General features: G+C 33.7%; 1 protein-coding gene across 1 annotated transcript in view; it reads right to left on the bottom strand.

Annotated features, from left to right (window-relative positions):
- Positions 1-1,852: 1,852 nt before the first annotated feature.
- LOC114046116 (28S ribosomal protein S9, mitochondrial-like) overlaps positions 1,853-27,297 on the bottom strand; it is an 87,134-nt gene continuing 61,689 nt past the window's right edge. The window contains exons 5-11 of the mRNA XM_027866371.1: positions 24,979-25,058; positions 14,635-14,717; positions 13,850-13,925; positions 11,533-11,701; positions 10,539-10,647; positions 5,187-5,356; positions 1,853-2,079 (exon numbers count right to left, since the gene is read on the bottom strand). Of these exons, the coding sequence (XP_027722172.1) occupies positions 1,988-2,079; positions 5,187-5,356; positions 10,539-10,647; positions 11,533-11,701; positions 13,850-13,925; positions 14,635-14,717; positions 24,979-25,058 (779 nt within the window). The 3' untranslated portion in view covers positions 1,853-1,987. The remainder of the gene's footprint in view (positions 2,080-5,186; positions 5,357-10,538; positions 10,648-11,532; positions 11,702-13,849; positions 13,926-14,634; positions 14,718-24,978; positions 25,059-27,297) is intronic.

Here is a 27,297-nt window from a genome sequence, read left to right on the forward strand (position 1 = left end):
ATGGATGGAAGTTTCTGAATAGAGAGAAGCCTGTCTGTGCATATTTCGAGAGTAATATTAAATGTAAACACCCACCTGAAGATTTCATATTTTTCCAATATCCAATAGACTGTAAAGTCCTTTAGTACAGGAACCATGTATCTTAGTTAGTTACCTTTGAAGTCCTCACAGTAAGCAGCACAGTTCCCTGTCAAAAAGTGTTTTAATTCATTCAATCAACAGCATTTATTAAGCCTAATAATGAAGCTCACCTAAGTGAGGTGTTGGAAATATGAAGAAGCTTCTAATTTAGTCAGGGGAGATGACATGTACATATCATGTATATACATACATGATACATATACATGCATGTGTATGTGTATATGTAAATAAAAAATTTTGGGAGGAAGACATAGTTGGAGTGGGGAGGAAACAAAGTAGAATTCAGAAAGACTTAGTAACATAAACCTTGAAGTTAGCTGGGGGTTCTAAGCAGAAGTGAGGTAGAAGTTAATTCCAGGCATGGGGGTCGGCTAATACAAAGGCGGGGAGAAGGGATATGGAGTGCTAGGTATAAGAAAGGTGGCCAGTTTGGTTGGACCACAGTGTGTGAATGAAGGGGAGTAATATGTAATAAGACTGGAAAGTTAGGTTTGGGTCAAGTCGTGATGAGCTTTAAATGACAAACAGGAGCTAGTATTTGATTCCATTGGTAAAAGTGAGCCCTTGGAATGTACTGTAAGGACATGACATGGACAGAACTATGCTTTTGGACTACTTATAGGAAAATTTTTTTATTATAATGAGTATCTTTTCAGTGTAATGGAATTTTATTTTTAAAACTGTAGGCTAAGAGCTAGAAGGAATCCCAAGTCACCTAGTTCAATACCTTTGTTTTACAAATGAGGAAACTGAGACTCAGAGAAATTAAGGAACTTATTCAAGGTTATACAAGTAGTAAGTGGAAAAGCCAGAATCTGAAAGCAGGTCCTGACTCCAGCACTCTTCCTAAGCTACTCCGCTCTGCGCTTCCAGGGACCACACATCCTTATCTTCACCTAGGCCTTTCCTGCTGTTCCTATTTCACACCAAAGGCCATGCAACCTCTCTGTACTCCCTGGGACCGTGAATTCTCATCTTTAGCCATTTCCCACACCTTTCTATTCCCTCCCTTCTGTCTTTCCCTGAGAACTGTAATCAAATCACTACTATCACAGTTTCTGAAAGAGCATGTTAATGCACTGCTTTATTGTTCCACTCACCATCTTTCCATGATTTCTGATTTCTCAGACTACAATTCCCTTCCCTGGCCACTACTCTCCTCTTTCATTAGAATATAAGCTCCTTGAGGACAGGGATGATTTCATTTTTATATTTGTTTCTCCAATGCTTAAAGCACAGTGCTTGGCACATAGTAAGTGTTTAATAAATGCTTTCTATTCATTCACTCTATTAAAGTTAAAAGTTTTCCAAACATTATAGTTAGAGGCTTCCCCAAAAGTCCTACTTATGTGGAATTATCAAAGCCTACGCCACCAGGATGTAAGTTCTTTGGGAAGACTTTATAAAGCTGAAAAAGATTCAGATATGGCCCTGATGATATGGCATCTGAGGAGCAGCTTTGTAAAGGGGATATGCTCACTACTCAAGTTTTCCAGCAGGTAATGAATTTTTTTTTTTGTCTGAGGGGGGAGACAGGGAGAAGGGATCAAGTAATGAAAAAAAATTTTTTTTATGGTTTCAATTTCCTCATTTACAAAATGAGGGAGTTGGATTGGATATTTTCTAAATTCCCTTCAGTTCTAATATTCTATGAAATGTTTCTAAAATAATTTTCCAAGAGGATTTTAAAAATAAAGAAAGACAGGCTGGATAGTAATATGTGTGTTTGTGTATAATTGACATACATAGTTGTATATATTGACATCATATAGTTTGAAAATAAACTACACAGATCAAAAAAGAAAAGTGCTGCCCAGCAGAGTCAATCCTTTTCTCTGAATAAGACTTAGCGTTTCTTCCAGGTGAATTTCCTTCGAGCTCCCTCTTGGCCTGGTTTCTTCCGTTCTTTGACACGAGGATCAGGAGTCAGCAGACCAGCTGTAACACAAGATGAAAATTAATGAATCATGGGATTTACAAGTTTCCTAAATAGGGAAGAAGGTGAATGAAATGCAGTGTGTAAGTATTGGGGAGAAAGATAATGAAGGGAGACAAATTCAGATCAATTATTCTTTTTGTGGGGAGTGGGGAACCAGATGCACCTGGGATTTCAGCTGGTACAGGAAATTTCCATTGAGGAAACTCCTTCCACCAATACATTTGCAACCGTTCTGAAACTCCTGGTTTTAGAGAGTCACCTGGGGCACCCAAAAGTCTAAGCAATAAACACCCCCCCAACACATAATAAAACTGCATTTGTGAGCTGTTATTCAAAAACTATAACTACAGATTAATAAAGATATATAAATCTCAGTGTGACTGATTTAAGATGACAGGTGTGGAATATGTGCAATGTTTTTTCAAAAAATAATATTTTTTCCCTAATTCTATATAATGACAATTTTTAACATTCATTTAAAAAATGTTTTGAGTTCCAAATTTTCTCCATTCCTTCCTCCTTTACTTCCCCCCTCTTTTGAGACAGTAAGCAATTTGATATTAGTTATACATGTACAATCATGGAATAGGGGCAAGGGGAAGGTGGGCAAGACAATCATTGAATGGTTGTAGGTGTAACTTTTACTCTGGGTCACAATTATGTCAGAGGCAAGATTTGAACCAGACCTTCCTAACTCCAAAGCGAACTCTCTATTTAGTTTAACCTGCTACCTCTCATCAAAAATTCTAATTCAGACTCTCCTTAAGATGGCGAAGTGGCAGGAATAGAACAGCCCAGCTCTGTCTCACAGTTAATCCAGCAAGAAAGAAAAAAGAACATCAGACTGAGTAATGAGCAAGAAATCCAGGGAGTAACTACAGTGAATGCAGCCCAGGTCCACACAAAGATGTAGCCAGAAGCCTGCAGTCACTAGAGAAGGCATTGAACCAGCACAGCCTGACCCAGGAGCCTAACTCATTGAAACTTGCCAGCTCAGGGACGAAGGACCAGTGAGAGACACCTGGATCCTACAAGCAGCATTACTCTGATCCAGAACTGAGGCCCAGGGGCTTCTTAGGCTTGGACCAGGCAATGAGGGCTGTCTCTGAATAACACTGCCCACCCCTGCACAAGTCACTAGCCAGAGCTACTCCTAAGGTCTTTGTACATATCATCCGGTCCCCAGATAATTCAAATCACAATAAAATAAAGCCCTGCTATTTAAAGGTGCAACTTGCCCATGATACCAAGTCCCAATTCAGAAAGTAAGCCAGTTCAGATGATCATACCTTTGACCTTGCCAACATCCACAAGTGTTCCACATTTATGTTCATGAACTCTGAAATTCCTTTATCTGATTATAATTGGTTGTCATTCCAATTCTCCCCCTGCCTTGCAACTCCTAACCCTTTTGTTCTTTGTTTTTACTGTCACCTCCAATTTTTCTGCCCCCTCAATTCTTTCCCAGGACATTAACCATCCACTGGCTATATTTTTCCTTTCCTATCTTGACCTTTTGGTGAACCTGTTTAATTCTTTTTAATCCTTTGCCCCTTTATCCTATCACTGATATTGCCATGTCAAGCCTCAGCCTTGGACTGCTTCTACTCATGTGCTCCTGAACAAAGCTTTAGAAAATCATGAAACCGAGCTGACTGATCTACTACAAATTAATGACACACAATCTCAACTGGCCCCTAACTGCTGGTGGAATAGGCAGAAAGATGGCCAGGCAATCCTTTTATATCCCCCTAATTGATTCATTATACCATTCACTCTAGGGAGTTCTCCAAACCTTTTCATCTCTCCTCAAATCTCCCAAGGCCCCCTTTACCATGCTGAGAACTTTGCCTCATATTTCACTGAAAAAAAAAAATCACGAAAAAATTCACCAAGAGCTCCCTTTTATCCCCTCCTCATCTCATTTCAATCATACTCTTTCCACCACTATCTCTTCCTCCACTCCCGTCTCACATGAAGAGGTGGCCTTTCTCCTTGAAAAGGCAAATCCTTGCACAAAATTCCTTCAACTCTTTCCTAGCAGATAGCACTCTCCACCATCCACACTCTCTCATTAATAACTTGACTTAATTTCCCAGTGTTTCAGGCAACTCTAAAACAATACCATGCTGATCTAATTGACAAAACGAATTTCCTCATAGTGGGTTCCCAAATGAAATCATAGATCTGATCCAAAAAATAGAAAAAAAAGAAGTTGGTAAGAGGAAAGGAATAAGCATTATATAGTGCCTACTATGTGTCAAGTCCTGTGCTAAGTGCTGTTACATATATTAATAAGTAACAAGGTCAACTGACTAACAAAAAGTATTCAAGAACTGATACTCTATCATTTTAATGAATGTATATGGCTGATAAATTAATTGATTATATTCAAGTGGATATTCTAAGATACTTATAATAAAATTAAATAGATAAAACAGAGTAGTTCTTCCAATACAATATCACTTGTTTGATAAATCATTTTCATAAACAGCATAAAGATTACCTTGCCTTAGGCCCAAATAAGTTTACCATAAACTCCAAAGGTCCCAATAAACAAGGTTGTCCAATACTGTGTTTTTTTTTTCCCTAAATGTACAAGGATTCCTAGATCTATAGCCCTGGTAATCAATGTTCAAAAAATATGTAAAAGCAGGGGAAGAAAATTAAATTGCAGCTATCATCATAACGGTGAAATGAAAATGTTTGTTAATTTTTAAAAGAATAATGAAGATATTGTAACTAGTCAACAGAAACTTTTATCACAATAATATGGGAAACAGCCAAATATAGTCTCACAAATACAGCTGAGATACCTGCTTGATACACAAGGCAAATGGGCATATCTCAAGAGCAAAATATATTTCCAAAACCTTCAGGCAAAGGAACATTTTAACAACATTAAACTGACAGTTTCCTACTAATGCAAATTTACTACTTTGGCAGAAATCAAGACCAAAAATTATTGTTGTAACTTTGAAGTGTGAAAGTTGCTGCCATAAAATCAAATATTTAAAAAATATTATTTTCTTATTAATCTCATACAATTATTAAAAAGTTAGGGAAACTGATATTACTGTGAAAATATGCCTTCTTAAGTTCATACCTTGTCTCATCCATTCTACTTCATTTTCAGAGACAAAACTACATAATGCATTTGCAGTAGCTAAACGAACTGCTCCTGCTTGGGCAGATCTCCCTCCACCTGAGACTGTGCAGTCCATGTCATGCTTTCCAAGTCGGTCGAGGAACTGGAATGGGAACATCAGTTGTTCTCTGCCGATATACATACAGATGTAAATATAGTTTAAAATAACTACAGGTTAGTTCGGTATGCACAAAATAAATGCACATCAATACTTCATCTTTTTTTTTATGCCTGTTATTTAACACATTAAAGTGAGATGTAGAACTGCTACCATGACAGGAAGAAATATGGTATGGCATACAGAAAAACAGCATGCAACTGAGGCTCTATTCCTGGTTCTTCTAAGTACTGGCAAATTACCTGGCTTTTCTGTGCTTATAAATGTAAATAATATCTTGCTTCTTTCTTATCCCATAAGAATTTTGTGAAGATTAAGAGAATCTATAAAAACTTATTTTTTGAAACAACTAATTAGGTTAATAAAATTTTATATTTATGCTTTGATCATAAAATGCTTTGAGTTAACTGTATAAAACCATCATCTTTGGTTTCTATAAGCATGAGCTTGATATAATTAGTTTGTTCAATTACTAATGATGACACTCAACTTTCTTATATATCAGATCTCATATTACTTACCTTTAGTCTGAACTAACAACTTTAATAAGCTTTGTAAAATGAAGCAACTGTAGCCATTTTAGTAACATTATCTCTTGTACTGAGTGACTCAATGCACAACCTTATGGTAAGCCATTTCAATTAATATTTGTCTAAATGAGATTAAAAAAGAAAATAGTTCAATTCAATTTAATAAACATTCATTAAGCCTCTACTATGAATAAGGCACTGTGCTTGGGTCAAGAAGAGGTAGAAACTTAGACTAGACATGTCCCCACACTCGTAAAACTTATGAGCTCATAACAAACATGACACTTTTAACTTTTTTTTACTTTGCTTCAAAATCCACTCAATATTTTTATTTACAAGGAGCAATATCATTTCTAATTGCTTCAGGCTAGCTAGGTTCCTCTCTCTGTCAGTTTTGCTTTCTAGAACTGAAGTAATGCTTATTACTGGACAACTATAGTTAGGAGATAGATGACAGAAGGATATACAAGCAAATGCTATATATAGAATTTTGGTGGAATAATCACAAAGAGAGTAGAGAGAAGTAAAACTTCAAAAGACACACTGAAGAACAATTTCCAGAAACATTGGGCCCTGGGCATTGTGGCAGAATTCTGGAGGTAACTATGGCAAAAAGACCAAAGTAGATATGTCTCAATAAGAAATAAGGTTGTTCTTTCTCTCCTCAATAAAAGCTTTAGGATGAATTTTTAGACAAATGGAAGAGCCAAACACTGTGGCAGGCTATAAAAACAGTGCAGTTAGACAGTGAATGACACTTAATCACTTACCATTGCCTGCAGAAACACATAAATACACATAAAGAAATTTCTTACCACCAGAATATTAAAACATTGGAATAGAAGGGAAGTTGTGGAATTTCTGTTCTTGGAGTTCTTCAGGAAGATAAAAGACCATTTATTCTGGATGGTTTAGATCAGCAGTTCTCAAACTTTTTGGTCACAGGACCCCTTTACATTCTTAAAAATTGAGCTTTTGTTTATATACCTCATATTTATTGATATTTACCATATTAGAAATTAAAATGTCTTATTATTATTAAAATAGCTTTCATTGCATAGACCCCCTGTAAAGATTTAGGGAATGCCTGGGGGTTCCCAGACCACATTACTGTTTCAGACATTCACTAGCCTTTTCTATCTCACTTTGATTTGCATTTTCTAGCTAAAGAAATTTAGGTTAATGAGCTTGAACTGGGACAAACTATTATTATCTATATTAATAGTTCACATTTATATAGCACTTTACATAGGAACAGGGAACTTCCAGGTTAGGAAGTTCATCTTACAGAGTTGTCCAGAGTTCAGAGGCGCTAAATGACTTACCCAAGGTCACATAGCCAAGATGTAAAAGAGATGACTTGAACCCAGAGCCTACTGATGTTGGGGCTGGTTCACTATATATAAGGCCATGCTGGCTCTAACAGCACTTTATATACACTACCCCAGTTGATTCTTACAACATCCTAATGAGATAGGTACCACAAGTATTATTATTCTCATTTTATAGATAAAGAAGGTTCAAAGAGGCAGTATATGAACTCATTTCTTGACTGAATCCAAATCCAATGAGATTTCCAGAACATTTTTAAATGCTGGTTTTAGAATTGAGAGGCCTGAGACCAAACAACAGCTTTGCCAATGACTGTGTGGCTTTGGGACCTCTCAGGTCCTTAGTGTCCAAATCTGTAAAATGAGCAGATTGAACATTAGGCCCTTTAAGATCTCTTTAAACTCTAGATATGTGACTCTCTGCTTACAGGAATTTACAGGAAATTAATTTGGGTGTTATTTATAGTTTTATTTCAAAAGATGTACTAACCTAAGTAATAACTTCTGCCTTGTTCTTAACTGTTCTTAACTCTCCTTCAGTGAAAAAAAATATTTGAAAGAAGGCCGAGTTTTAGGAACTAAATACCTATGTAATTTATACAAACTTGTAAAATATAAAATGATTGTAATATGATTAAGAATACCTCACTTCAATGATAATTGATAAAAAGTGAAAACATGGTTATAAACTATGAGTTGCTAATTTACTGCCAAACAAAGATCGTCAATTCTCATTATTAGGGGGAGAAAAGGAGAAAAAGGGAAGGAGGGAAGGAGAGGGAGAGAGAAAGGATACTGGCACCTAAACTGACAAAAAAGCAAGCCACTGGAGTATTTTTTAAAATGCACAGAAGAGAAGGGAAAGTTCAGAAGGAGGCACAGATAAGGATAGTTTTTAAAGTAATTAGTTCAATTTATTACTTTTTTAAAAAAGTATCATAAAATGAAGATTAATGATTTCATGTACAATCTCTTTTGTGTTCTGCTGTGTATATGGAAATAAGTATATTTTGTGTGCATTTAAGTTCAGAATTTTTAAAAATTAAATATAAAAAACTGCCATCACCACAAAAAACAAACCCAGAGCACCAAGGACTCCAAGGTCAAGATATGACATGAGTTGACTATAAGATGTGAAGACTTTGGGGGCTCCTATGTTATATGCAAATGAGCTTTAGGCCTAGTATAATTATTTGGAATCTGCCTATTTTGGATAAAGTGTCATAATAGCAGCAGCAATTCAGATTTATGTCATATTTTACAAGGTATGTTCACCACAAAAACCTTGTGAGATAGGTGCTTTATTATTATTCTCTTATTATAAATGAGAAAACTGAAGATAAGCAAAATGAAGGGAACTCTAGATCATACAACTATGAAGCGGCACAGGCAGGATGGAAATCTCAGGTCCTCAGACCTTCTTCCCTCTGACAACTATGTCTCAAATTGCCTTTTTAAAAATTCCAAACCTGGTACATTAGCACAATCTTATGTACATGGTAAGTGCTCAAATAAGTTTCTGCTTATTTGACTGACTGAATCAAAAGGATAGACTGAAGAACATTTGGTTTGCATAAGTGAGTCAGTTGCTAGATGGTGGTCAGGAGACTATTATATATATGGTATGATGCCTCGACATCCTATGGAAATTTGGCTGTCACTGCTGAACCCATCAAAAAATAGCCTTAGGTGGCCTTTGGCAACAATTTATAAAAGCTCTGTCGTGGCTGAGAGGAAAGCAACAGATCTGACAAAACTTCAAATCTGCTGCTTGAGATTTAACCTGTAAAGAAGCAGCATAAGAAAAGAACTCTGTCTAAGAAAGAGAACTCTGTCTAAAACATATTTCCACCCATACATCTATTTTCAATGGAATTTAGGGTATGTCATCTTTTTTGATATAGGAAACAAAATAATAAAATCTTTATTGAACTTAAGTCCTGCTGAGAAATTCAAAGAGGATTAAAAGGGCAATACCCTTATGTACGCATTGGGAACAGATGCCTGGCATTCTCATTTGACTGTACAACCCAAGATGCTTTAAAAAACAGAGGAGACAAAGCGTTAGGACATATGGGATCAATCAATCAGAACTTCTATTCTAGTGAATAACCTCACTTTCCCTTGGATGTCTTATGAAAGTAGGAGTTTAGAAAGACAGCTAATGAAAAAATATTAAGTGGCTGAAGAAAAGGCCCTTATGTACAGTGATTTGCTCAAAAAGAATGAGCAATAATGACATTAATAAAATGCTTCTTGAATTAAATTTATATAGTGCTCTAGTGTTTGTATTATGAGCATTCAATCTTTACGTACCAACCTTGTGAGGTAGGTACCACATTTTGTTGATGAGGAAACAGGTTGAAGAGGTTAAGTAACATGTCAATATCCATCATAAAACTAGCAGGAATCAGAGGAGGAAACCAAATTCAGCTTTTCCTGACTCCAAATCTAGTGCTCTTTCTATTCAACTATGATGTGTCTCAAGCAAGCAAATCATTTTTTATCATTTGTATTTATTTCCCCTACAGATTATATACAACTGAAAAAATGTAATTGCCACGAGAAAAAAAAATGACATTAATTACAGCATAGGATTTTGCTATCATCCCTGGCCACTAAAGAACAATTTCTTTGCCACCTCAACACATAATCGATTTTCCACATTTTATAAGAAAAGCTCCTATATTTTCTAACATTTGGGGAAATCAAAGAAAAACACCCAATGAAATAAATGGCAAGAAATCACTACTGCCAAGTTAAAATAGCCAAAGTTTCTCTGGAACTAAGAGAAGCAAAATATATTTTATTTAATTAATTATTTATTTTATATATATTTATTTTATTTTTATTTTTAGGCAATTGGGGTTAAGTGACTTGCCCAGGGTCACACAGCTAGTAAATGTCAAGTGTTTGGTCAGAGGCCGGAATTGAACTCAGGTCCCCTGACTTCAGGGCTGGTGCTCTATTCATTGCACTTAGCTGACCCCAGAAGTATATTTTTTTGTGGACATTGGTTCATCATAAGAAGATGAAATTGGCAGCTTCTAAGAATACCTAAATTCTAATAATACCTTATGAAGCTTTTTAGTAGGGGCAGCTAAGTGGCTGCCCAATTGCCTCACCAAAAAAAAGAATTTTAGTAGTTAATTGTATAAAAATTTTAATGAAAATTGCTCTCTTCAGCTTAATGAATTCATCTTTCTTTAAAACTAAAAAACAAAGAAACAAACCAAAAAACCCCAATGACTCAGGAGTACAAGATGAGAACTTACTCTGAAAGTGATCAAAGGAGCTTCATATTAAAAAGCATGCCAAAACTAAAACTTACCTGTCCTGTGTTACTGGAAAGTAAAGCAAATAATCTATTCCATTCACTTTTATTCTTCCACTTCCATGTTCATAAACTATTACTTTCGCTTGTGCAGTTTTTCTTTTGCCTTAAAGACAGAAAGCTCTTATTAGTGGAGTCTTAAGTTCACTTTGAACTTTTTAAAAGTACAAAGAAGTATTTTTAAAAGTAATATATAATGCTGAATAATCCTTGCATTAAATTCAACTAGAAGAGGGCAGATTACCTTGAAAGTTTTCTAAATTATCTGAAGAGCTACATTTTTATTTTTCATCCCTGAAATCATTATTTGGGAAAAAAAAGTTTACTATACCATCATCAACCCAGGACAGCCTCCTGTTTTCTGTACATCTTTTTTCAGATGTATTTCACAGTTAACAAAAAAATTAAGAGATGTGTGTTTATAAAATTAAAATTATTAAAGCAAAACTGTACTGAGTAAAAAATGTCTTTCAGAGACACATCTGTAGAAATGGAAAAAAAAATCACAAGTAAAAGTTGAAAACATGAAGTTTAAAAGAAGACTCAAAAAAGTGCTGTAGTTTCTACTATCTACTTAATGAACTCTGATAAGTTACTCTGTGTCAAATGGCTCCGCATACATAAAAAAGAAAAAACATCTAGGATAATATTAAAGATAATAATTTTACTGTAAATGCATAGTAAATAAATTTCACCACAGTGGGCATGTGGATTCACTATGCATAGTCATTTTACAGAAGATAGATTCATTTTAAATATTTTATTTGCTCTGTCAGCTGAAAAAGAGATGTGTATAGCATTAACAGATTCATATAATATTATAGGTACATGTCCATATTTCCCTTGAGACGTTATTAGGTACAGTTTTTTCCGAGATCTTCAGCACAATCTTAGGAATTAGGGAAATGTTAAATGAACATCAGGAACGCAAGATAAGTGAAAAAGTTATTTTTCTATCTGAGGTTATGTTCTTATAACTGAGAGTCACTACCTTCCCCGCTGCTGTGGGCCATTCCTCGTTCGTCATATTGTAGAGGCTCAATCAGTTTTTTTTTAGACTGCACAGGTATAGTTCGACGAAACTTGTGTATGTATTCTTCTTCAGTGCTACCACATGGCAGTGTCAACAATCTTTCGAGCTGTTGAATGAACCGCATATGCTGTAGACAATAAAAATTCATTAGAAGATGCAAGTGTAATTGCATTTGCTAAAATTTTCTATTTTTATATCCTTGATCTTTCCTATGTTGCTTTTCTTGATGAATTGTGACAGGATGACACTTTTGCATCCGCATGCTGCTTTTAAAGCGACACACAGATGCATCTTATTCTAGGGATCTGAAAATATCGAACCCTTTTCTTAATAATGAAGTGTTCCACTCAAAGAAAAAAACAACCTCTTTGTAAATACAGCACTATAATGTTAGAATGATGTTTCTATTAATTTTCAAAGAAAACATATGGGTGATCTTAAATGTGATTCTAATTCTTTTATTAGAATTGAATCAAGAAAAGCTTTGCAAATCTTTTCCAATAAGTTATGTACATTGAAATGGAAACAGTTTGATTTCATGAAAATGTACCTGTTAAATTATATTTTATAATACACTTGGTAAATATATCTTTGCCTGTTCAAGCTGTGTTCCTTTAATGTTTATGATTTCCTTTAAAACTGAACAATCAAGCTATTTAAAAATTCAAGAGATACTTGACTTAAAGGGCAACCTCTTGAAATAAATTATCCCTGCTACTCTGTGAGTTTTTTTTAATAGTTCTTGAACATGTGATTAGAAAGTAAACAACTTGATATTAACTCTTTACAAATGGAAGCCAAAACAACTTACCTCTAAAGTGTTAATGCAAAACCAAACAAATGTTACATGAACTCCCTAAAATATGGGTAACTCTGCCCTGTATAATTCAAAAAATTCTTACCAAATTTTTTCAAACTTAAAAATTTCATTAATTTACATAGAAAAATTACCAAAAGCATTTCCACAAGAACTAATATTCTGTTGTGTTACAATTCTGAACAATTCCTAGTGATGTACGAAATAATGCCGATAATGTCAAAGATAGACAACTAAGAGTGTTATGATAATCAACATGTCATCCCTTTTATAGTTGGATTTAGCTCTATTTTCTCTTCGACGCTCTCAATTCCTATCATTTATTTCTTTCCCTTTTCTTTCTTTTTTTGTCTATATCTGGCATCTGCAGAGATTACTTAGCCCTACTGGTGAAACTAAGGTATGGAATAGTTGCTGGGCCCCCCACATTTTAGTTTGTCCCCTCGCATACACTAGAAGGTACAGAAGTCACATTGGTAAATTTTAAGGTATGCCTTAGAATGCCTAAAAATTTGAAAATATATGCTCATAAAATGCAAGGCAGCAAGAAAATGCAGCTAACAATGAAATGATCCTCCTAAAGAATTAGGAAATGCAGATTTTTTTTTTTAAGTAAGTTCCAGGAGTACCAGAACTGAATTGTAATTTTGGCTAAGGAAAACAGGGTCCAGCTTTAACACTAACCAAATTCCTGACATTAAGCAAGCCACAACCTCTCTACTCAATTTATCAATAAGGATAACAATAATTCAACCTAAAGTGAAAATATAATAACACACATATTATATTTTGGGAAGGTGAAGTGTTAATTGTATTTTTTCATAATATCATTTGTTTTATATGAAGCCATAGAAGCTAGATAAGTAAATCTGATGTCTAGTCCTCTCTCAGTTTACGAATTATAGAATTCCTTCTGACAGATTTGAGTGTGGAAGAAACATAAACTACTAACTATAGAGTATTTATGGTATAAGGTTTCCTACAGCTATATATATATATATAGAGAGAGAGAGAGAGCCATGGAAAGATTTAACAGCATGTAATAAAAGATAGAAATAATAAAAAATACAGTAGTATAGACCATAGATAGCACAAAGTTTCCCCCCCCATGTCTTTTTAACATATCTATTGTATATAATAGTACCTTATTACTTACTGCTAGCCAACACAAACTAGTTAATGTAACAGACTTATATGTGAATAATCACATCTGCTGCACTTGAAGTATTAGATGATGTTAGGGGTACTAATGAAGGGAGTATCTGGAGAACACCCATGCCATTTTTCTAACCACAGATAAGGTCTTACCAAGGCAGAAACTAACTGTAAATTTTTTAAAAAGAGGGGCTCTTAGGAGCACCTGCCTCTGAGGAATATTTCTATTGGGTTCCTAAATACCGCATGTGTCTGCTTTCTTATGACACAGGTCCCCTTAAATTAAGAAGATTAATTACTCACATCTTGATCTGACAGTTTTTCCACTAACATTTCTTCTAGTTCCTCCTTAATCAGCCATCTGCTGCCAATCAGGTCTCTGTTAAAATATCACATATATTCTCATTTTAATTAACCATGCAATTAGAGTTATATCACAAAGGACCACACATACAGTCATGCATGATTCAGAAAAACATTTTTATGCCATAAAAGAGTATGACTTCATTCAAATATCGGGCAACTTATTTTAGTTTAAGGTGTTACTGTTTTGTCAATGTACTTTAAGAATGAGATCTTTATACCTTTAGTTATCTTACTGTATCAAGAAGCAAATAAGGAATTAAGTAACATATTTGCTATTAAAGGCTATCCTAAATTCTTACAGAATTCATTTCTGCTTCTTTTATAATTAGAAATTACTTTAGGATCAAACTTGAAACATAAATAAACAAAAAAGTTCTTAAAAATTAAGAAAAATTAAGGTTACAATCTCTACATTAAAAGATATACTCAAAGAAAGAAAAAAGCACAGGACTTAAAAGTATACATTATGTTCATAGAAGAAAGGATAGATTAAAACAAAGTATTACGAACCCCAGTCTTAACTATGAAATATAAATGAATCAAAGATCTAAGTACTAACAGTCAGAATCAAATCATAACTGCAATATCTTTCCACATAAAAATTACCTAACATTTTGTACCCAAATGATGATAAACTTTTAAGTAATATATAATTTTTAAGCTTTAGAAAAACTGCAAGTTTTAATACAAAATATATATCTTAACTCAAGAGAGAAACTTACTGTTTATTTTTTTGAGGCAATAGACCTTTGGCTCTCAGGTGATCTGAGTGTTTGTCTAGATCTAATATCATTCCATACACTTCCTAGAACATGAGAAAGGACCAAGTTAAAATGTGAACTATTTTAACTGTTTTATCATACATTATATTCCTTATTTCCCAATATATGCTATATTTAAACTTTTAAAAAGGGGCATCCTTTAGCCACTATGTGGATACAGAGGGGTAAAGCTAAAGGCTCTTTAAAAGTATCAATACATTACTCTTGCTTTAAATGAGAAGGCTGGCCTTCACCATTAAAGAGGACTTAGTTAATATATATACACAGCACTTACCTTGACTTATTTTTAAAGTTGTGTAAAAATATTCACCAACTTTCATTTCAATAAGTTTTTGTACAGAACAAATATACTTGTTTTCCACTGATCCTTATGAACAAGTGCCAGCCTAAATCATTACAACCTACCCAAGGAGGTATATTCTTTGGAAGAGAGGTGGTTGTGGGTCTTAAATAAAAAATACAAAACCAAATTAATTTTAAATGGAGAACTTATCAAAGTTCTGTTGATTACGAGTGTATATTTTGACTTGCACAATTTATATTAAAAAAAAAGACACATTCTGTTAAATTTGTTTTCCATTTTCCTACATTTTGGAACCAAGTCTTTGTATGTAAGAGATCTAACACATATACAGGGTATTTCAAAAGTCTTTGTGCAGTTTTAGGTCTCAATAGTTTACTTAAGCCTTAACAGCTTAAAACTGAATAAAGACTTTTGGGCATCTTTTATAAAATACTTATGATGCAAGTAGGGTAGGGTTTGCCAACGTGAAGGTAATACGATAAGCCTTTCTTGGATTACTCCTCTGCTTACCTGAAACAGTCATGTGCAGAAAAACACTGAACCAAAATGTTGGTAAATTTTAAGAGTTGCATTATTGGTTCTTAATTTCTTTAGCAAAATTTTCTGTAGAGATTCTTAAATGTTAACCTTCCAATACTCAACCAGAAAATCTGTCCTTGCCTTGAAAGACATATCAAGACTTAAATGTTCATTTATTAAATCCCAATTAGGACTATATCTACTTCCACAATATAGTAAAACATTCAGCCTTTTGAAACAACTCTGAACCTTAAAATAGCTCCACTCCCCACATTTCCAATCTTTGAACAACCATCTACAACAAATATGAATAATTATGATAATGATAACAATTTGAACCCAGATCTCCTGACTGAATCCAGGGCTCTTTCAATTATACTACACTGCATCTCCCAAAGAATTAGGAGCAGAATATTATACCCTACAAACTCTGATTTACTTATTTCTGGTAAAGAAGGAAAAGAGTATTCTAATTGTTAATTTCGTAAAAGGCCTACCAATAAGTACAAGAAGCCAAAGAAGACAGAAAAGACAGGAAAATGAACAAAAAAAAGAAGGAAGAAAAAAACATTGGAAGTGATGGCAGAAATGACAGCAATGATAAGGTATAGATAATGACAGTGGGGAGACAAAAAACATATAATTTAGAATAATATCTCTTTATTCTGAGCGGCAAATTCAATAAACATTCACTAATGACCTACTACATGTAATGAAGGTTGCTAGTTACCAGGGATACAAAGAATAGGAAAATGCCAGTCTCCACCCACAAGGAACATTGAATCTAGAAGGAGAAGGCAGGAACCATCATTATTTTTATGTGTTAAAAATATGATTAATTGCATAGGCCTATGATTAAGGTCAAACATAGAGGCATAAGATATCCAAGGGAGAGGGATTTCTTCTAGCTGGGAAGGAGATGTTTAAAGGGCAAGTAACTTATGAAGTGGCATCTGAGGTAGACTTTGAAGAATGGAAAGTATTTCAGATGGGGGCAATATGAATAAGGAAAGTCTGTTCCAGAATCACTGGAAGGAGTTCTCAATTCCACTTGGCTGAAACAGATTTTAGGAAGGAGAACAGTATGAAAAAAGGAAAGAAAGGTAGTCTAGGGTGAGATTGTGGTGGGCCTTGAACATCAGGCTTAGAAGTTTGTATTGTACTCAGTGGGCAACGGGAAACCACTAAAGATTTTTAAGCAGGAAAACAATGTGATCAGCTTGGAGGAACATTGAGCACACGAGAGTATAATGCCAATAACATAACTATAAAGCATGGTACAGTGAAAAGAGTGTATAATCAGAAGATTCAGACTTGACAACAATGTCATAAACATACTTGTTCTGTAACAATGGGCAGGTATGTCATTTAGCCTCTCACAGTCTTAGTATCCTCATCATATAAAATGGGAAGACTGATAGCATCCTATTGAGAAAAGCATTTTGCAAAACTTAAAGCATCTTATAAATATAAGTAATTATTACTCACATTATCTCATTTGAGCATCACAACTCCAGGATGTAGGTACATAGAAACATTACTATTCCCACTGTACATTTTAAGAAACTGAATCTTAAGAGATTTTAAGTAATTAATTCATGGTTTCTCAGGTATATCTTTTGACTGAACTTTAGTCCACTAGTCTCTCTTTCTCCTACATCACTGTTCCACACCATCACCACCTTATATCTGCATCTATAGCTGCAGTAAAACACAGTGTAATAATTGAAGAAGGTAGAGAATGAATATTTAAGATGATTTCCATAAAAAAGATTTCCATAAAATAAAGAATATGCCAATCAGAAACACTAACTTTTCGAGAATCATTAATTCCCTAAAGGTGCTAGATAGCTGAGGTTTTACTGAGTTTATTTTTTTATGTTTAATACGCTTTTAATTTTCAAAGGATATAAAGAAGCTTTCAACCTTACAAATCGAACTGGAACAGTAGGCCAAAAAAAATTCTATGTACCTCTGAAAAATATAAAGGGATTAATTCTCAAATGTTCTGATAAAGTAAAGAACCAGATAAATATAAAATGTATAATTACATAATCCCACATCTTTGAGGTAGGCAAAGTGCAAAAAGTACTTTATAGCTAGAGATTGTCTGCCTAAGGATATCCTGTCAGCCTGGAAGACCCCAACTAATTCTCTACAGCTTTTATGGTAGGAGGTAGAGGGATTTTTACTTTATCTTAAAAAATCCAGTCTTTAGACTTTGTGGGGTTGTAGAAGTTAGAGCCATCAAAAGGCCTTCTAAATATCAGTTTATGAAACTGGAAACAATTTAGCAATCAAAAAGATATACATCAATCAATAAAATTTATTAACCTACTATGTGTCAGGTGCTGGGCTCAGTGTACTACTAGCGCATAGCGGATAATATATAGATGCTATCTAAAACCAACTACAGAAGAAAGATACTCTCCATTATTTTAGAACTTTACCATATTTTTCTTCAGACATCAGGTAGTTACAGTAGCAAAAGCAAGAGTTTCACTTGTTTTACTAGAATAGGAAAATTCACAATAGAACTCTGTTGATAGAATTATTTGAAATATATGTTTTACCTATGTGATTTCTATCTAAAAACAAGTATGTTCTTAAACTTTCTTTCCACTGCTGTATTTTAGAACGAGTGTGTGTGTGTGTGAGTGAATTTGACATTTGTCAATTTGCCAAGAATAAGGATGGTAGAACAATAATGTGTGCATTTAGTTTTTTTTTGCCAAGAATAAGGACGGTAGAACAATAATGTGTGCATTTAATTTTTTTTACATTATAAGATATTATGCATTTTAGATACATTCAGATGATTATTTCACCAAAATTAATTCAGTATTCATTAAGTACCAGTATGATTCTGGAACCCATAAGATAGGGTTTTTGTATTTAAGGTGCTGATCAATAAACAAGTGATAGAACATATTACAGCTATTTTTCCTTTTCACATACTAAAGTTTTTCTCAGATTTTACTTGGGTAGAGGACACAGTACACTAAAGAATAGATTATATAGCCTCAAGTCCCCAAAGAGATGTCCTAATCTACATCAAAAGAACCTTGAGAGGATAAAATATGTCAGAAAGTATAAAAATCAAAGAACTTCCCTGGCAATTTCTCCTACATCATTTGGTTTCCACTTAGTTTCACAGAGACACTAGAGAATTAGTATGAATACTCTTACAATAAGTTTACATACTGTATTTAGTAATATCATTTTCAAATATGACAGAAATAACCCAGATGTGAAATGCTGAATCATTAATCACAGTCATGATTAATATTTCATAAAATCAAAGCAAGCCTATCCACCCCTAGTGTCATCAGATTTCCATAATGTATGAATCAAATTTAGAAGGTGTCTGATTTGAAAATACCAGATGCTCGGGTTGCAAAAAAAAAAGGGAATGCTTAAAAACTATGCCCAAGAAGAGAGCATTATTTAACTTTACAGTTTAAATTTTTTAAAATATTAATCATGTGGAAATTATGATTTTAGAAAGAATAAACAAGCAACATTAGATGGGATGAAAAATAAAGCTAGCTGTATTTTTATACTTAAACAGTATTTTAATATTAACATTTTGGAGATATCTTCTAAAAATAAACAGAAAAATAAGATTTAAAATTAAAAGATTACAGAAGAGATTCTAGAAATGCCATATGGTCTCAAAGTACTATATTGAATTCCTTGAGGTTTTGGTCAGTGGTACTTACATAACCAAATGAAAAAAATGTGAGAACAAATAAAATCAATTTATCACAAAATCAGTAAGGGTTTAGTTAAGTACTAAAAGCTCTAAATGACAGAGTTCTACTGATGGCTATTAGTATCATTTTATGAACTATAAATTGCTAACCTATTCAGCACTTGTTGAGACATCACAAACAAAGCCTGTTATGTAGGTCATATTGCAAAAATAAAAATACTCCGGGGGAATCTATACCCACTAGGAATAATATGCTGTTAACTCAGACCCCATATATTTTTATTTCTCAAATTAAAGGCTAATTATTTACTACATTAACAGTTGCCCAAGTATAAAACAAGCAACTTATTTAAAGTGAAAATAACAGCCCTTAGGGTAAGTCAATCTTCAAACAACAAACTCTCTTGAGTAAATTTAAAATGTAGTTCAACTTGCAAAAATCCAATGAAGACAACTTGGAATTTACCTGACAAAATATATACATATATATATATATGTATATATACTTATATATATATATATAGGTACAATGTGTGGGCATACATATTGGCACCAATTGATACATACTGACAAACTTGTCAAAGTATGTTGATGCATTGTATATATTAATTGTGAGGCTCTGCATCCTCTGTTAATACACTGTTTATTGTAACCTTGAGGCTAAACACCCAGCCTGAAGGCAGAATGCACCTCTCAATAATTTCAGATAAGCATTCTCCTTCTTTCCTTAACCTTGTTATAAAATCTCCCTCACTACCATTTTTTCCTAGAGAAATGTGAGATATCTCCAAAATGTTAACATTAAAATATTGTTTAAGTATAAAAATACAGCTAGCTTTATTTTTCATCCCATCTAATGCTGCTTGTTTATTCTTTCTAAAATCATAATTTCCACATGATTAATATTTTAAAAAATTTAAACTGTAAAGTTAAATAATGCTCTGTTCTTGGGCATAGTTTTTAAGCATTCCTTTTTTTTTTGCAACCCGAGCATATGGTATATAAGCAGTTTTGCAATATGTATGATGTACATACATGTACATATATGTATGAGGTTGTTTGTACAGTTAATAAGCATGAGCCATAAAATATTTTCTCATTTTCCTCAGTTCCTAAAGTAATTAAAAAAATTTTTAATGTGTCTTCCAGTCCCCTTTTCCTCTTAGAATACTAGCATTTTTTTTTAGAAAAAACACTTTGTATACTGATATTTGTTAAAATTGAAATACTAGCACTTTCTAAAGTTATAATTTAACTAAAGTCTCATACTATAAGATACTGTCTTCCTCCCCCAACTCCAATAGTCCTCTGCTTCCATATGAAACATAGCTCATTCCGAACAACCTCACTGTTTTGGTCCAAAGTATCTCATGGTGGTCAGTGGAGGGAAGTTTCCTTATAATTAGAGCTGTCCTAAAATGGAAGGGCATCCTCCAGAAAGAAGCCAGCTCTCCTTTACTAGACATCTTCAAGCAGAAGGTGAATGATCAACCACTTGTCAGAGATGTTGTAAAGGATGGACCTACTCTATGAGTGTTTGTTCAAGATATTTTTAACTTTTCTTAAAACTGCAGAAATTACATCTTCCTGCAAGTTACATATTTTGGAATCCATTGGGACTATCCCAACTACGAGTTTCTGTGAATCAATGATTCTCTTACCTACCACCCTCTTTCTTAGGGCTGTTGTATGCATGGATATCCTCATTATTCTCTAACCCCCTCCTCATTGGTCTCAGAAAAATTTCTAATTCTCTCTCACTAGCCTGAGTTCATTTGTGAACTTCCAATTGCCTCTAATCATGCCTATAAAAGCCTAATACGCAAGTTATATATTTGTTTCAAGAAAACAGAAAGCTACAAGTTTTGAAGTGAAAGAAAAGGACTAGTATTATCAATCTCAAAGGTACTTCAAAGTTCACAGAAGTATCTTTAGAATTCCCATAAGTCTCCTCTTGACTCCTCATCTTCTTTTATACATCAATTTTTTACTTAATCACCACTGGGTCTTCAAGATTTCAATTCCATTTTTAAAAATGTTAATTACTAATACTGTATTGTTTTTTATTATTTTTTTGCATCATAAATGCATAGTATTTCCAGTAGATGCTAAGTTAAATAGGCTTGGAACTTAACACCACTTATAATTGCAGTTCCCCATAAAAACCAACAACAAAAATTACAATTAACTTTTAGAAAACAAACCCATTTATAAATTAGAGACTTCTCATGTAAGCAGTATCCTAATTTATATTTCTCAACTTATATTTTCCTACTCCCTGTAACAATCCTTTGTCAGTCTCAAAAAAAAAAAATAGAAGTGAGGGGATTTTTTAATAACCCAAGAGAAAATATAACTGCATAAAGCAGTATTCTATCTGCTATCTTTTCAGTCTCCCTCAGCCCCCATCAAAATAAGGCTCACTATGACGTCTAGTTAATCTGCAGTTGGTAAAGGTTAGATATCGAGAGGCTAACAAAACATAAAATCATTTTAAGACTTGCCCTCGATTTCAGGGCTGCATGTCGAAATATTAGCTGCTACGGCCCAAGTACCAACACAAGATGAAAATGAGGTTTAAATTTATAAAATAATTTTTCAGTCTAGGGAAAGAAGTACTGTTTTTGGCACAGATTTATTATTGCACAACCAAATCAAGAAATAAGCAAACTGCAAAACCTTCTAGCAGAACATGGACAACGCTATATGTGATTTAAATCCTTATTGGCCTGCTATACATCACACAAATTATATGTTCCCAGTCTACAATGTGGGAATACTTACTTTTGCATATAAAATTTTGAGACCAGGAAAGGAGCTATGTCAACACAAAAACTGTTATTAGTTTCAGATCTGTTTAATAAGTCACAATCTGAAAGGGTCTCTTAACTGTATACAGATAACTCTTACATATACTTTCCCCAAGCCAGAGCTAACAATGGGAACAAACAGGATAAACGAATACAAAAGCTATTCAAGTTTTAGCAAGTCCTACTTTGTGTATAAAAGGCAGAATTAAACATAAAACAAATTTTGTAAGCTGTAGAGTTCATGTGTTTATTCAGTAAAGTTAGATAAGCAAAAGAAATGATGCTGACGCAATAACTACAAATTTAGTAAAATGATGCATTATATTCAATTGGCACATATGTAGATTAGTGTTTATTCAAATTTCTGAAGCACAGTAATTACTTTTAAAATGCCAATAAAAAATTCTCTAACATAATATATTTTTATTAATTCTAAATTATGTTTTTTTTTCTGGTTTAACAAATACACATGTAATTTTTAAAGATGTGAATCAACTTTATTAGAGATAAAATGCTAATTATTTAATTATTGTTTAATAAATGTTAACTGTTTAATTGGACCTAATAACATCTTGCAAAACAGAATGACCTAAACATTTTGCTTAATGAAAATGTAGCCCATAAAGAACTCTCTAATAATTAACATTATTCTTCTTCCACTACTCTACTACTACTACTACTACCACCACTACTACTATTACTACTTCATCTTCATATTCTATAGTATTGTTCCCCCTCCCAAAACCCCCCCAAAAGGAGGTAATACAAGTTTAAGTACCACTTTATAAGCAGTGAAATTGAAACTCCTGGGGTTAAGTGAATTAGATGCTCCTGGTTATAAAGCTAGTAAATGACAGAGGTTTAATACTTCAAACTCGAAGGTCAGGTTTTTCTACTACAGTATGGTGTCATATAATTCCAACTTACATTACATCATCTAAAAATTTTGTGATTTTGCATATCTTATCTGATCCTTACAACAGCCCTGAGCTCCATAGGTAGATACAAGCATTATTATCCCCATTTTATAGATCCAGAGACCAAAAGGTTATGGTACTCCCAAGGTCACACAGCTAGTTAAATGGGAGAGCTGGGTTTCAAACCCAGGTCCTCTGACTTCAGATTTGGTATTCTTTCTGCTGAACATACAAAATGAATGCCAATCAGATATAGTTTGAAGTATCAGTCAAGTGACAGGGAAACATCTGACCGCTTGAGAATGGTATGTTTCTAGGACAATCTTATGTGTCTTAATATGATACAAAGAATTAAAAGTAAAGTTATATTCCTCGTAAAATGTGTAATTTCTTCATTATGATGGAATGCAACAAAACATCTTGCCCTTGGGTTGCTCTGTTTCAGCCAAAACAAATGCAAATGGCTTGTCGGATGACAGCTGTTTGATAAGGCTCCTCTACAAGACCTGCATGCTTTACTTTTTTCCGTGAAACTTGGGATGAAAGGCAGAAGGCAGGAAGAGAATTAATGTAGCATACAGTCTAAAGGCAATGCTACAACCGTGATTAAGTAGAAAAGTTAAAAGGCACAGATTTTCCACAGCTTCGCTGCGTGCAACCCATCCGTGTAACAAGTTGACAGGCCTAGCGCGTCAGCTCCATCATCCTCTCCGACAGCTAAAACGCAGCATTGCATCCCTTTTCAGAGAAAATTTGCGTCTGCACCATGAAGCGTTGTACATTATTTCTTAGCACTGCAGGGGGCTCAAGTCCATATGGAACCTTCACAAATATTACCACAGATCAAACCAGCGGCGTTTCGAGGCAGATTTGACATACCTATTTAAATGAACAGCAGGGGTCCTCGGGCTGCCTCAGGCTGTGCAGGAGAAAACCTCTGTGGAAAGCCTCGGCTGCAGCTCCATTACTCAGCAAAGACACACTCTACATTTATCATTCATTTCATTTCTGCCAGGGCAAGAAGCTCATTTGCCCAAGGTCAACAAAAAATGAAAAAAGGGTTGTTTCCCTATCCCCCCACCAAGAAATGAATGTACCTGACAAGTGGGGATTTTGTCCTTTGGGTTTGTGGAGCACAAATAAACACCAGATAATCTAAGGACAGGAAAGCTTTGTACAGAATAGGAATGGCTGAAATCTGATATCAGATTTGGGAGGAGAGGATGGAGTATGTCTGATAAATACTTGAGTAACTTTTGTATAAGCACGAAATGGGTGAAATAAAACTTGACAGGATCAACTTATTTTTAAATGTTCAATAGCTTCTTCCATTTATAATAAGTGGCCATCTTTCTACAGGATAATTCTGGGAAGTCAAAGAATCTGCATACTATCAATGTCCATAGCTGTGAAAGAACTGTTCATAATATGGCAAAAATGAAGTTGGAAGTCAGAGTGAAATAAGCTAATATCTGAGATAGCATTATTATAAAGGTAAATGGAGTAAGATTCCAGACGCAAACTCATTTGTACCCATGAGTACGAAAATCTTAGATGAACAATTTAAAAATGTAATTAGATGCAATTGTCTAAATTTCTCTCACGTCAAATGCCTTAGTGAACCTAACAACTTTGTTATACTATATCCCTTCTTTTCTGCCTTGCTGCTTTACTAGACATCTTATATAATGCCTTTTTCAAAAAACCTAACTCTCTAAGCAAGCCATAATATAAAATAAAAGAATTGGTATAAGAAAATTCAATTAACTATTAAAAGAAGTTATTTAAAAAGAAAACAAGCCATTTAATTAGAAATTCAATAAATGGCACATTTATTTAAATTAATGGTAGAAATGTTAAACTTTATCTCTAACAAGTCTAAAATCAAACCTCTAGAGGTCTTATCATTGTCCATTACGAAAATAAGTAGGGAAATTCTGAAGCTTCTGAAAGCTCTGATGTAATTAGTTAACTTAGATTGTAGCTAATATTATTTACCATAGAATATGATGTACTTACGTGCATTAATGAGTAATATGCTGGCTTGCCAGTATAAAATAGAAAGTGAAATGGACGGCCATCTTCTCCCCATTGGCTTGCTAAATGAAAAAGCCAGATGAGACAAAAAAAAAAAAAAAAAAGAAAGAAATGTATATCAACTATATTGAATTACAGTTCTAAACCACTTTTATAATGCTGATTAATATTTAAAATACAAAGCTAAAAAGAAATATCATGGATATTCAGTTAGATGCTTAATAATTTAGAACATATCTAAATTTTATTATAATGAGAAACTGTAATATTCTAACATAATCATCTTATATATTTCACCATATGATAGATTCTTGCTATGTCTTTTTTTTTATTCTTGTTATGTCTTAAATAAAAGTTTATATGAAATGGGAACTATCATTTTATTACAAAGAGAAATATTAAATGTGAATTTATTAGCCTAAATGCATCCTAAACTGATAAATAAATTAAAGGCTACATAACACATTCTTAGCAATAGAAACCATCATAATAAAATGTAAGGATTTAGGTGAAAAAGTTTTGAAAACTGAAGCAATATGCGAATCTGTAAATTTTTCTTAACTAAAGATCTTATTCTTGCACATGCTTTTCTGTACTGTACTATTCCTCTCAGTGCAGGTGGGTCAATGTACAAACCTCCCAGCTTATTCACTTTTCAAACACAAGTTCTAAAGGCATTAATTAGAAATTAGGTCTGTAATGACAAATTATTCCCATGGACAAACAACTTAAAAAACTGAGTTCTAATATGGGGAAATTAGCACAGAATTGAAAATTAAAAGAACACTTTAATTTAAAAATAATACTTTAAAAACGATATTTGTGTCTAACATAAGAATAGTTCCCTAATTTAGAGAATCTAGAACATTGCTGATGACAGGTGAAATTCACAAAGGACTATTCATTTGCAACATTTATTACATTTAAAAAATATCAACTCCTTTAAGTTCTAATTTAGGCATTGATATACTAGTTCTAGAACTCTTAAAAATTGTATTAAATAAAAAGTAAACTTGAACTACAGCCTAAATTGTAATGCTTCCATGTTGCAAAATACAGCTAAAGAAATGGAATTGTGATGAACAGGCTGACTTCAGAAAAACCTGGAAAGACTTGTATAGTCTGATGCTGAGTGAAATGAGCAGAACCAGGAAAACGTTGTACACAGTAACAGCCATGTCGTGTGATGACTAATATTGATAGACTTAACCCTTATCAGCAATACAAGGATCTAAGACATCTCCAAAGTCCTCATGATGGAAAATGCTATCCACATCCAAAGAAAGAACTATGGAGTTTGAATGCAGATGGAAGCATATTATTTGCTATTTTTTTTCTTCTGTTGTGTTTTGTTTCCTCTTTCCGGTGGTTCCTCCTATTGGTTCTAATTCTTACTTACAGCATCACTAATGTGAAAATATGTTTAATAGGAATGTATATGTATCAGATTGTGCGCCATCTTGAGGAAGGAGGTGAGGAGGAAGAGGGAGAAAAATTTAAAACTCAAAAAGCTTATAGAAGTGATTGTTGATAATTCAAAATAAATTAACTAATAAAAAAAGAAATAAACATGAGAGAACAATCATAAAAGACTAAACAAAAAAAAGAAATGAAATTGTAGAAAAATGGGACAATAAGATTACTTAAAGAATCGATCAATAAACATATTAAATATATAATCAATCAATCAATAGACATTTATTAAGTACCTACTATACTCTAGTCACTGTGCTAAGTGATAAGGATACAAAAAGAAGCAAAAGACAGTCCCTTACTTCGAGGAGAATACAATCTAATTGAGGAGACAACATGCAAACAAATAAATACAAAGCAAGCTATATAAAGTATAAATAGGAAATAATTTACAGAGAGAAGACATTGGAATTAAGAGGGGTTAGGGAGGGCTTCCTGTAGAAGGTGAGATTTTATTTATACCAAGAACCTGCTGTGATCACAAAATCAGAACTTTAAGGAACTTCAGAGGTCATCAGTTTACACGCAAAATTATACTTTTAAATAAAAATTTGTCATGAAGCGACCCGGCACGAGTGAGCCCATATTTAAAAAGTGATGTTTAAAATGTATCTAAAAGGGGGCAGCTAGGTGGCGCGGTGAATAGAGCACTAGCTCTGAAGTCAGAAGGACCTGAGGTCAAATCCGGCCTCAGACCAAACACCTGACACTTACTAGCTGTGTGACCTTGGGCAAGTCACTTAACCCCAATTGCCAAAAAAAGGGGGGGGGATAAAAAAAAGGAAACAAAAATGTATCTGAAAGACGCAGAATGGAAGTGGGACAAAT

Source organism: Vombatus ursinus, unplaced genomic scaffold (genome assembly GCF_900497805.2).
Source record: "Vombatus ursinus unplaced genomic scaffold, bare-nosed wombat genome assembly UNPS02014781.1, whole genome shotgun sequence".
Lineage (NCBI taxonomy): Eukaryota > Metazoa > Chordata > Mammalia > Diprotodontia > Vombatidae > Vombatus > Vombatus ursinus.